Below are 12,706 nucleotides of genomic sequence, written 5' to 3'. Positions count from 1 at the left end.
AAAAACACCAGTTCCAACTTGCGCAACATGACTACAAAATCTCTCATAAATTACCTGTAAACTTTGTTAAAGCATTTCAAACAACTTTCCTAATACAACTTTAGGTATTTTTAACATGAATAATCAATCAAATTTAAGACGGGATAAACTGCGTTCAATACCGGAGGAAAACAAAGTGGAGAGTGCTTTCAGGTCGCGCGCATCTATCAAAAAGTACACTTCCCTCGAGCCTCGTTCTGAACAGCCATACTTCTTCATTACAGGAAAAACATCAACCAATTTCTAAGGACTGTTGACATCCAGTGGAAGCGATAGGAACTGCAAGCCACTGCCTTAGAATTCTAGATTATCAATGAAAACCAATGGAAGAGAGAGTGACCTCAAAACAAAAAAAAATCCTGGAAGGTTTGTCCTTGGGGTTTCGCCTGCCAAATAAGTTCTGTTATACTCACAGACATCATTCAAATAGTTTTAGAAACTTCAGAGCGTTTTCTATCCAAATATACTAATAATATGCAAATCTTAGCTTCTGGGCCAAAGTAGTAGGCAGTTTACTCTGGGCACGTCAGTCATCCAAGCCCCCCATCCATAAGAATTAAAGCCAAGACAAAAATAGAAATGTTGACCAAGAACGAATAGAATGAGCAGCAGGAGAACGAAGAGTGAAAAAAAACAACAGTAAACCCAACCACACCCAACATTTATCAGCCTCCCCCTAGCCCACTCAAGGCTCCTCTGCATGGTTTCCATTCTGCAAGACGACAGTTTTGTGAAAATAGAGACCATGGATGGGACTGAGATTCCTGTTCAAACAGTGCCATAGTCCTAATGTTAACGTTCCTGGTTTATGTCTGAAGTTGTTAATTTCTACATCATAGGCTTAGATGAAATATTCATATTTCAAAGGGTATTCAAAAATAATATCTGTGCTGTTGGAAAGCTGATATGTTGTAGATATTAGCCAAGGTTTTACAGGTTTGTCCTAGGTCAAATGAGCTTTGTGAGCTTTGTAAAGGTAAATGTTTTCATGCTAATCGCTAAGGCTAATGCTAGGTAGCATTGAAATTACAGCCAGCCTGAAGTTTTAGACCTTCAGTTGTTGTTTTGCCTAAAAATACAAAAACAGGTTTGACGTCAGTACTCCTCGATAATAAGTCACCTTTATGTAACTAGCAGGGCTGTAAAAATATTACAAGACCTGTAATTGTGGCTACGGCCGGGGTGTGCAGCTAATGAACGTTATCAAGTGAACTAGTAACTAATTTAGCAATCCAGCAATTTAAATACCAGCATTCATTACAACAAAATTCATATATTCTACATATACTAGCTAAATAAAAAATACGCCCTTGGCCTAATCAGACTTACAATATCAGTGACACATTTAAATACCAGTTACCAGTTACTTCAGTTACTTCAGTTACCAGTTACTTCCACTGCTGTCTCTGTGTCTGAGCCTCCAACATAGCTGCATAGCCATACACAGATCCGTCCTCTGTGTTAGCTAGCAGATCAACTTTATGATTAATAATATTAATTAAAAAGAATCAACCTTGTTAAAGTGGACTTAAGGGCATCAAGTACAGGATTATCAGAGAGCAGAAGCAAAGTGCAGCCATTTAGTGTCTGTTTGCAGCGGATATGGAAGTTCCTTCTTGCCATCTTCAATTGTGGTGTTGTTGCATCAAACTGACTGTAGATTACACCGATTTAATGAAAAAAGGAGCTAGGGAAATTGGCTAGTAAAATTAGCGTATTAAAGAACACGTTAAGTTAGCGTGTGTAGGTGTATATTGAGCAGATGTAGGTGTTAATTTGACGTGTGCAGCTGCTTACTTTACACACGCAGCATCAAAAATATAGCGTTTTGACCATGTGCTTTAAGAACCAAACGAGTTTGCATCCCAATATTACACTTTATATACATAACAGAAGAATGAAACATAACAAAACTGTTTTACATAAAAACCACCAGATTTTTTTATATATTTTTTTAATAATAATCTTTATTCATTATGAAATTCTGAAAAATATGAATAACATTCCACCATGAGGCCAAAGAGGTGCTTTGGTCATTAACAGCAGGAAAGAGCTACCCAACACCCATCTATTTTGGTGACTACCTGCACCTACCATTTGGTTTTGAAGTATTGAAAGAAAACCATATGATTTGAAAGAAAAGGTGACTGTAAGAAGCATTCATCATTTCAAAAAGGCTATTTTATCATATTAAACAACATATAAACACTAAATAGATGTCTCTCCACTTACACTCCTCCAGGACCAGATGTCTCTCCACTCACACTCCTCCAGGACCAGATGTCTCTCCACTCACACTCCTCCAGGACCAGATGTCTCTCCACTCACACTCCTCCAGGACCAGATGTCTCTCCACTCACACTCCTCCAGGACCAGATGTCTCTCCACTTACACTCCTCCAGGACCAGATGTCTCTCCACTCACACTCCTCCAGGACCAGATGTCTCTCCACTCACACTCCTCCAGGACCAGATGTCTCTCCACTCACACTCCTCCAGGACCAGATGTCTCTCCACTCACACAGGAGCTGTGTAGAAAGAGAGGAGAGCTGCGAGGACAGGGAGGATGTTTTAGTCATTTTGAAGCTGAAGTCTCAGCCAGTGAGAGTGGAGATGTTGGACTGATGAATGGAAGTATGGAGGAAGAAAGAGAAGAACAAAAGGATGGACTGACTAATAGAAGTAAAGAATAAATAAATAAATGGATGTACAGATCAACAGAGAAGATGACTGAGTATTAACAGTAGAGATGCTGACTAGCGTCAGTAGCGATGTTGCTGCGTGGTGGAACTAGGTTCTCTCTGCTCTCCATCAGAGCCAGCCAGAGGAGCCTGTTTGTGAGGGAGAAAGAACAGAGAAGATGACAGTTTTAACAGTAGAGATGCTGACTGGTGGATCTCAGAGTGAGACAGCTAATGACTGCATATCAGATAACTATCTCCATGATGGGATAGACCTGGATCATTGGGTTCTCCTGGACCTGGGGACTATCCAGAGCAGACTGACATGTCCTTCAGAACAAGGAACACTGGCCAACGCCTTCCCTCCACCAATCAAAGAGGAGTACGTACGCGTTTACCCACAAGTCTATAGGGGCCACTGTACTCTGAGCATAGAGCTGATGGACTGTGAGCTTACAGGTCAGTGACATCATCACCTGAAGACACCTGTTTATATATGCTTCATCAGACCATGGTCCAATGGGAAACCTTTATTTAACACCCTGCTCATTCAGTTAGGACCAAAACAGTCATCCATTGTAATCAGATCAGCATGTCATGATGGTGTTGTGACACTAAAGTTCAGTTTGTGATATCCAGATATACTGGTGTGTCCAAATTAGTGATGTGTTTTAGTGTTTGGTGTACGGTGGCTCACACTGTCCACTTCATGACCACCACTTCCTCCTTCTCCTTCTTCATTACTTCCTGTGTCTCAGTGTCTGCCTATTGTTCTGTGATTCTGTTCATCCAGGCTGTTCTGAGGCTCTGGGTCTGAAGGGGGGTCATGTACAGCACTACCAGCTAACCTTGTCCACTGTGTACCGGACCCTGGGTATGGGCCTGCTGGCCTGGACCTCTAACAGAGCCACATTGGACCACCAGGCCAAGGTCAACACATAGCCACAGCAATCAACGACCAAAACCTGTGGATTCAGGTATGGTGAAGAGGAGAGATAGGAGAAGACGGAGGAAGGAGTAGGAGAAAGAGAGATTGTATTTGAATTAATGGATGATCTCTCCTCCTTTGCTCTCCCTACCCCCCCTCTCTCTCCCTCCTCTCTCTCTCTCTCCCTCCTCTCTCTCTCTCTCTCTCCCCCTCCTCTCTCCCATCTCTCCTTCCTCCTCTCTCTCTCCCTCCTCCTCTCTCTCTCTTTCTCTCTCTTGATTGAGTGATTGATTGGTTGATTGATTGATTGATTAAGACACAGAAACAGAAAAGAGATCTCAGACATGAAACAGAGACCATTTCTACCTGGTTCTAACATGCCTCCTTTGTCCTGATCTTATATAATAATAATAATAATGATAATTATAATATTTGCCTTCTTTTTTTACGTGCATAGATGTTACATATGGATGTCCCCAGCAGGAATCAAACCTACAACCTTTGGTGGTGCACTCTGCTCCACTGACTGAGACACATTTATGGAAGGATGTAGATGATTAAAAGACACATTATGATGTGATTGTGATTTTCCTGAACCCCTCTGGAGGTAGTCAGACATGCTTTGTGTCTGGATATCTTACAAGTGTAGACAGATGTGGAAAGGGAAACTATTTAAATCATCCTTATCCTGCCTTCTAAAATCATATAAAAAAATGTGGCACAATCAGAATGTGGATCAGATCAGGACAAAGGACGCATGTTAGCACCAGGTATAAACAAGGCTTTGGTGGCAGTGTGTCTGATAGTATCTGTGGTTGTCTTGGTGACAGGTGTTCCATGGTAACATTGACAACAACACCCACAGGAAGAACTTCATCCAGCCACCCATAAATGGTCTCTTCCTCCACCTCATCCCCTGGTTCTGGTCCAGACGTATCACACTCAGGATGGAGCTACTGGGCTGAACAGAGGATGACTGACCACCTCTCTCTCTCTCTCTCTCTCTCTCTCTCTCTCTCTCTCTCCCCCCCCTCTCTCTCTCTGGAAGTGGAGCTGTGGACACTGGTCATCATAGACACTGGACATTATATTTGGAGGTAAAGGTCACAGTAAGTGATTTGATTGGTTTACAGTGTGTTATTTATTTTGTGGATCGTACAGTACTGTACTTCTGCTCTTTAATGTTTTCCTTTATCGTGCTTCTGTGAGATACCATTTCCAACAGTTGTAAAGTATTGTAATACCAAAACAATACAGGTTTAACTTTTCCATGGCCAACATTCGACTGTTCCCTCCCCGATTACTAAGGACCACAGTTATGATGTAAAAACAGCCCTCTGAAAGGACAAAGCTCCACTAAATAACCAGAACATTTAAAAGGGGTGTCACAAACTTCGTCGTCTGAAGAGGAGAAATCATCAGACCAATATGCAGCGGGTATATTGCTCATCTTAGTATTTATTGAAGGCAAACAAACTTAAACAAAAATAACGACGATAACAGTCCAGTAAGGTTCACAGACTAAACCGGAAACAACCACCCAGAAACACAAGTGAAAACGAACACACTAAATATGGCCTCCAATTAGAGACAACAACCACAAGCTGCCTCTAATTGGAGGTCATTGAAAAAACACAACATAGAAATAGAAACCTAGAATAAACATAGAAATAGAAAATATAGAATATACATCAAAACCCCGAAACACACAAAACAAACACCCCAGTGTAATGGACATTATATGATTAAAGGGTTGTCTAAATGATTTCACTCAGAAACCCTATAACCTGTTGAAATGTATTGGAAATAAGGCTATAATAATGGGTTAAAAACTATATTCCAATACTGTGTGTGAATAAGACACTGTTAAAATGAGCAGGGCAGAGTTGATAAGACGACCTTGGGAAAGAAACAGGAGAAGAAGCCTCCCTAAGTTAGGGAGAGAAACAACGGCCTGGGAACGGCTAGTGGGCAGGAGATTAGAAGACAGGTAGGAAGGTTGATAAGGAATGTATGTGTACTTTGGAAAAATACAGCCGCCTAAAGCGGGGTGGAGTTCTCTACATGTGTGTGTGTGTGTGTGTGTGTGTGTGTGTGTGTGTGTGTGTGTGTGTGTGTGTGTGTGTGTGTGTGTGTGTGTGTGTGTGTGTGTCTGTGTGTGTGTGTGTCTGTGTGTGTGTGTGTCTCTCTGTGTGTGTGTGTCTCTGTGTGTGTGTGTGTGTGTGTGTGTGTGTGTGTGTGTGTGTGTGTGTGTGTGTGTGTGTGTGTGTGTGTGTGTGTGTGTGTGTGTGTGTGTGTGTTAATATAAAAGGCTTTGTACATTGTAAGGATGGCAGAGCTCTCATAAATAAACGTTTTGACCCTTGTAGGCTGGTTCTCCGTCTGCTTCATTCAACCAGAATCTTACACAATCTGAGGGGGCAGAATGAGTAGTTTCATTGAAGTTCGGTTTAAGAACATTGAAAACTTAAATTCACATAACACCCTGCCACGCCCAGACCAAACTACAATAACAAATAACCCCTTACTGGTCAGGATGTGACAAGGGGACATCTTACATACATCGTAAATTAACAATTACAACATTATTCACGCTATATTGTGAGTATCAAGGTATTTTTTGGTGACAGAAAATGTAATCCAAAGTGTGCTTACTACTGTACAACATAACCACTGATATGGTATTTAGTGATACTGATTTAATACAATATTGTTGAAGTAACATATACTATGTGTGATACAAAGTAACAAAACACTTTCTATATAGTAAAACAAGCAACATAATACTTATATATTTCTGTGTGTCTGTTTGGATATAATAAACACATGTATTACTCATCAATCCTTCACTGTGACCTCTGAACCCTGAACCAAATCTTACGTGAGCAGAGCGTTGCCTGTCTGTCCACTAGCGAGTACTGTAGAGATATGTTTAAGGTTTCAACTTGAAACATAACATCACAACAACAGCAGTATCCTGATGAACTTTGATTGATGAAGGTCAGCAAATAGAAAACAACAGTGTGACTGTGGTAAAATAATGACACTCCTATGTTTCTCTCACAGTGGAGGAAAATACAGTGGGATTCTCTCTAACTGGTATCCTCTCTAACCCCTACACAAAACAGTCTCTCTAACTAGTATCCTCTCTAACCCCTACACAAAACAGTCTCTCTAACTAGTATCCTCTCTAACCCCTACACAAAACAGTCTCTCTAACTAGTCTCCTCTCTAACCCCTACACAAAACAGTCTCTCTAACTAATCTCCTCTCTAACCCCTACACAAAACAGTTGTCTCTATCTAGTCTCCTCTCTAACCCCTACACAAAACAGTCTCTCTAACTAATCTCCTCTCTAACCCCTACACAAAACAGTTGTCTCTATCTAGTCTCCTCTCTAACCCCTACACAAAACAGTTGTCTCTATCTAGTCTCCTCTCTAACCCCTACACAAAACAGTCTCTCTAACTAATCTCCTCTCTAACCCCTACACAAAACAGTTGTCTCTAACTAGTCTTCTCTCTAACCCCTACACAAAACAGTTGTCTCTCTAACTAGTCTCCTCTCTAACCCCTACACAAAACAGTTGTCTCTCTAACTAGTCTCCTCTCTAACCCCTACACAAAACAGTTGTCTCTCTATCTAGTCTCCTCTCTAACCCCTACACAAAACAGTTGTCTCTAACTAGTCTCCTCTCTAACCCCTACACAAAACAGTTGTCTCTAACTAGTATCCTCTCTAACCCCTACACAAAACAGTTGTCTCTAACTAGTATCCTCTCTAACCCCTACACAAAACAGTTGTCTCTAACTAGTATCCTCTCTAACCCCTACACAAAACAGTTGTCTCTAACTAGTATCCTCTCTAACCCCTACACAAAACAGTTGTCTCTAACTAGTATCCTCTCTAACCCCTACACAAAACAGTTGTCTCTCTAACTAGTCTCCTCTCTAACCCCTACACAAAACAGTTGTCTCTAACTAGTCTCCTCTCTAACCCCTACACAAAACAGTTATCTCTCTAACTAGTCTCCTCTCTAACCCCTACACAAAACAGTTGTCTCTAACTAGTCTCCTCTCTAACCCCTACACAAAACAGTTGTCTCTAACTAGTCTCCTCTCTAACCCCTACACAAAACAGTTGTCTCTAACTAGTATCCTCTCTAACCCCTACACAAAACAGTTGTCTCTAACTAGTATCCTCTCTAACCCCTACACAAAACAGTTGTCTCTAACTAGTCTCCTCTCTAACCCCTACACAAAACAGTTGTCTCTAACTAGTATCCTCTCTAACCCCTACACAAAACAGTCTCTCTAACTAGTCTCCTCTCTAACCCCTACACAAAACAGTTGTCTCTAACTAGTATCCTCTCTAACCCCTACACAAAACAGTTGTCTCATCCAACTCATCCTTCTTCCTTCTCTTCCTCCTCCTCTAATTCCTCTTGTTTCTCGCTGTACATGTTGCCTTCTCATCCCACTGGTTATATAGACCTCCTCTGAGTTCTGTTTCAGTCTCTTTATCTCTCTATCCTTCTCTTCCATCTGTCTATTCTTCTCCTCCATCTGTCTATTCTTCTCCTCCATCTGTCTGCTGAACTCTCTCTGCATCTTTGTCTGTGAGATCATGATGTTCCTCTGTAACTCAGGTAGGACTATCTTCATCAGGTTTCTCTCTGCTTCAACTCTGGCCTCTCCTTCATAGTTCTCCATCATCTTCTCTATCTCCTGTCTGTGTCTCTCCTCCATCTCCCTCCTCTCATTCTCTCTCTTTTCTCTCAATCTCTCCAGCTTTCTCTCCATCTCCTCCCTCCTATCAGACTCCCTCTTCAGCTCCCTCTCCAGCTCTCTTTTCTTCTCCTCATCCCTCTCTTCTTTCACCTGTCTCTCCAGATCTGTTATTTGGGAGTCACTGGGGAGTCTGGACTGCTGCTCTCTCCTCCCACTGCAACACAACACACAGCACTGATCAACACACTGACTCTCTGGAGGATGTACAACAGTGTCAAATATAATATAATCTACATCCGTAACTCACTAAGTGGAGGATTTAACTCCATGCTGTTTGTCCTCCTCAGTGGAAGTGTGGGGTCTGTATCTGAGGTCTCTCCTCCCACTGTAACACAACATAGAGAACTGGTCAACACACTGACTCATCAGAGACACATTTAAAACATAGTATAAACAAACTACAAATACATTACACATCATAGTGAAATATAGATTATTGGAGAAAATAGAGAATATCAAGATTGATGACAGTTTGAGACAACATGTATAACTCACTAAGTGGAGGATGGTCCACTATAGACTAGAAACAGTAGGAGATAACAGGACAATATTGATAACTCACTAAGTGAAGGATGGTCCACTATAGACTAGAAACAGTAGGAGATAACAGGACAATATTGATAACTCACTAAGTGGAGGATGGTCCACTATAGACTAGAAACAGTAGGAGATAACAGTACAATATTGATAACTCACTAAGTGAAGGATGGTCCACTATAGACTAGAAACAGTAGGAGATAACAGTACAATATTGATAACTCACTAAGTGGAGGATGGTCCACTATAGACTAGAAACAGTAGGAGATAACAGGACAATATTGATAACTCACTAAGTGGAGGATGGTCCACTATAGACTAGAAACAGTAGGAGACAACAGGACAATATTGATAACTCACTAAGTGGAGGATGGTCCACTATAGACTAGAAACAGTAGGAGATAACAGTACAATATTGATAACTCACTAAGTGGAGGATGGTCCACTATAGACTAGAAACAGTAGGAGATAACAGGACAATATTGATAACTCACTAAGTGAAGGATGGTCCACTATAGACTAGAAACAGTAGGAGATAACAGGACAATATTGATAACTCACTAAGTGAAGGATGGTCCACTATAGACTAGAAACAGTAGGAGATAACAGGACAATATTGATAACTCACTAAGTGAAGGATGGTCCACTATAGACTAGAAACAGTAGGAGACAACAGGACAATATTGATAACTCACTGGATGGAGGATCATCCTTGCTGTCTCTCCTCCTGACTGGGAGTATGGAACCTGTATCTGACGTCTCTCCATGTTCTAAAATAATAGAACAACCATTTAGAATGGGAACATTTACCTCAGTGACACATGAAGGCACATAGACCTACTGAAGGGGAGTTCTGGGTTTCTATTGAAATGTTAAGTATCACATATCTCACTCACCAGTCATCTGGGCTGAGATCTCTCTTCTCAGTCTCTCTACCTCAGTCTTCACATCACATATCTGTTGAGCTGAAATAACAAAGGAGGACTAGGATCTGAATTCTGTGTTAAAGACTTTAGACAGAAATATGATGCAGAGGGAAAGAATGAAGTGATGGACAACAATATTCACAACTCAGTGGAGAGTCGACAATAACCTGAGAATAGAGGAAAGTACAGAAGACTAAATGTATTAATGGTGTGAATAATCTCACCCAGTTCAGCATTTTCATTGTTGACATCCTCCACCTGTTTGTCTCTTTCCTTTAACTGCTTCTCTCTCTCCTCTAGTAGGTTCTCTCTCTCTTCTACTTCCTGCCTCCTCTCTTTTAGTTCATTTACTTTCCCCTCCAGTACTTTGTCTCTCTCTTCCAGTACCTTGTCTCTCTCTTCCAGCTGTTTGTCTCTCTCTTTCAGCTGTCTGTCTCTCTCTTCCAGTAGTCTGTCCTTCTCTCCCAGTCTGTGGTTGCTGTCCTCTAGTTGAAGGTCTTTGTCCTGCAGTAGGACTCTGAAGTTCTCTACTTGGCTGTTCTTGTCCTGCAGGTTCTTTCTCAGTGCCTCTAGTTGAAGGTCTCTCTCCTTTAGTTGCTTGTCTTTCTCTTCCAGTTGGTTTTCTTTCTCTTCTAATAGTTTCTCCCTCTGTCCCATTATCTGGTTCTTCTCCTCCAGGAGTCTCTCTTTCTCTCTCACTTCCTGGTTCATATCATCCAGTTGTGTGTCTTTCTCCTCTAGTTGTTTCATCATCTCCTTTCTTAATATCTCTTTTAATTCTTTTTCCATCTTCAACTCTGAGAGAGAGCAATTAACATATTTAATTGGTTGTTTGAATAAGTCATTTGTTAATTCATTCAATAGTATGCCTATAAAGACATTATCATTTGATGGAGGTGGTACAATTAGTTGTAATTATTTCCTACAGTCAACAGTTATCTGAGCTGAACCAATCATCAACTGGTCTATTGACTATTTGATACATTACAAATGAATTAGTCTGAAAAACTGAATGACATCACTCATGTTCCCTGATTCAATCCTCTCTCCTCCAGACTCTCTCATACTTACCAAGCTCACCAGCTGATGCCTCCCTCTTCAGCTTGTCCTCCTGGGTCTCATGTTGTAAATACCGTGATCCTAATCCTATGGTGTAAAACAGAGAGGTGAGTTCTGTGTGGTAGACTACATCACTATATACAGAACAAACAGGACCAATCACATTTCTCCTGTCACTCAAGCCTCCCTCATGTAGGGACTGTGGGAACCAATGAGATCTGGTTAACTTCATAAATAATGTTGTTTTGTTATTGGCCTATCTCTGATCAAATGATTATGTTCATTGTTAGTGAAAACAAGCATTGGGCTCTATGGCAGATACAGGATATTGTGTCAGGAGGCAGGGTTCTATGGAATATACATTCAGTAGAATTTGAAGAACATCTGACATCATAATCCAACCTACCTTGAGAACATTTGCGGAGAGTATTAATAAATGTAAAGAAACTGATTTAATTTGTAGCCTTGAAGAAGACACACTGCTGTTCACAAGGCCTGTAGTTTTTATAGTATCAGATTAACACTCTGGTCTGTTCTTTGTCTTGTGTTATTGGTTGTCAATAAACAAAACGGACAAATAAGTAATTACTCACAGAATCCTGATCATCCATTATCCAAGATGGAGAGTCATGAATAATGATCATGTAAAACAGAATGCATTAGTTATTATTGTTCATTGAATTTCTGTCTCATTACATAATTTAATGAAATACCATACATCATATTGATATGACTGTTCATCACATTCATTACTAATGTACATCTAGGGAAAGGGATGTAGCAGCACTACTATGTGAGCAGTCTGAGAATGACTGAATGCTTCATAATAAGACCAAGCTAAATTCAAGATGATTCTATTTTCATTGTAATGTGTGAAATGTTGAACTCAATGGCAGATATATTGTAGGAGGACTAAGTGAAATGTTGACCTCTATGGCAGATATATTGTGGGAGGGCTTTGTGAAATGTTGACCTCTATGGCAGATATATTGTAGGAGGACTATGTGAAATATTGACCTCTATGGCAGATATATTGTAGGAGGACTATGTGAAATGTTTACCTCTATGGCAGATATATTGTAGGAGGACTATGTGAAATGTTTACCTCTATGGCAGATATATTGTAGGAGTACTATGTGAAATGTTGACCTCTATGGCAGATATATTGTGAAATGTTGAGATATATGGCAGATATATTGTGAGAGGACTATGTGAAATGTTGACCTCTATGGCAAATATATTGTAGGAGGACTATGTGAAATGTTTACCTCTATGGCAGATATATTGTGAAATGTTGAGATATATGGCAGATATATTGCGGGAGGTTTATGGTATTGCTCCTGATCATCCATTATCCAAGATGGAGAGGAATGAATATTGATAATGTATAACAACATGTATGAGTTATTACAGTTACATTCAATCCAATGTCAGTCACATTACATTATTCAATCAAATACCATACATCATATTGATATGACTGTTCATCACATTCATTACTAATGTACATCTAGGGAAAGGGATGTAAGCAGTGCTACTATTGGAACAGTCTAAACATCACAGAATGCTTCATACTGGGACATCAAACTGAATTCAAGCTGATTCCATGTTCATTTTGGAGTGTGATATGTTTACCTCTATAGCAGATATATTGTAGGAGGACTATGTGAAATATTAACCTCTATGGCAGATATATTGTGGGAGATCTATGATTTGAAAATTCTGGATAATTTGAAGAACATCTATA

At 40.4% G+C, this 12,706-nt stretch overlaps 1 protein-coding gene across 2 annotated transcripts in view; it reads right to left on the bottom strand.

Annotated features, from left to right (window-relative positions):
* The window catches only part of LOC115165128 (trichohyalin), a 55,164-nt gene that overhangs the window by 26,582 nt on the left and 15,876 nt on the right, over positions 1 to 12,706 (bottom strand). Inside the window, exons 4-8 of one of the 2 annotated variants that reach the window (XM_029718165.1) lie at positions 10,972 to 11,046; positions 10,125 to 10,697; positions 9,871 to 9,939; positions 9,670 to 9,744; positions 8,685 to 8,762 (exon numbers count right to left, since the gene is read on the bottom strand). The exons of the other annotated variant lie outside the window; for it this stretch is intronic. Of the exons in view, the coding sequence (XP_029574025.1) occupies positions 8,685 to 8,762; positions 9,670 to 9,744; positions 9,871 to 9,939; positions 10,125 to 10,697; positions 10,972 to 11,046 (870 nt within the window). The remainder of the gene's footprint in view (positions 1 to 8,684; positions 8,763 to 9,669; positions 9,745 to 9,870; positions 9,940 to 10,124; positions 10,698 to 10,971; positions 11,047 to 12,706) is intronic. 2 annotated transcript variants of the gene reach the window in all.

This window comes from Salmo trutta, chromosome 27 (assembly GCF_901001165.1).
Source record: "Salmo trutta chromosome 27, fSalTru1.1, whole genome shotgun sequence".
Classification (NCBI taxonomy): Eukaryota; Metazoa; Chordata; class Actinopteri; order Salmoniformes; family Salmonidae; genus Salmo; species Salmo trutta.
The sequence above is the reverse complement of the archived record's forward strand: the minus strand, read 5'-3'. Positions and strand labels throughout refer to the sequence as shown.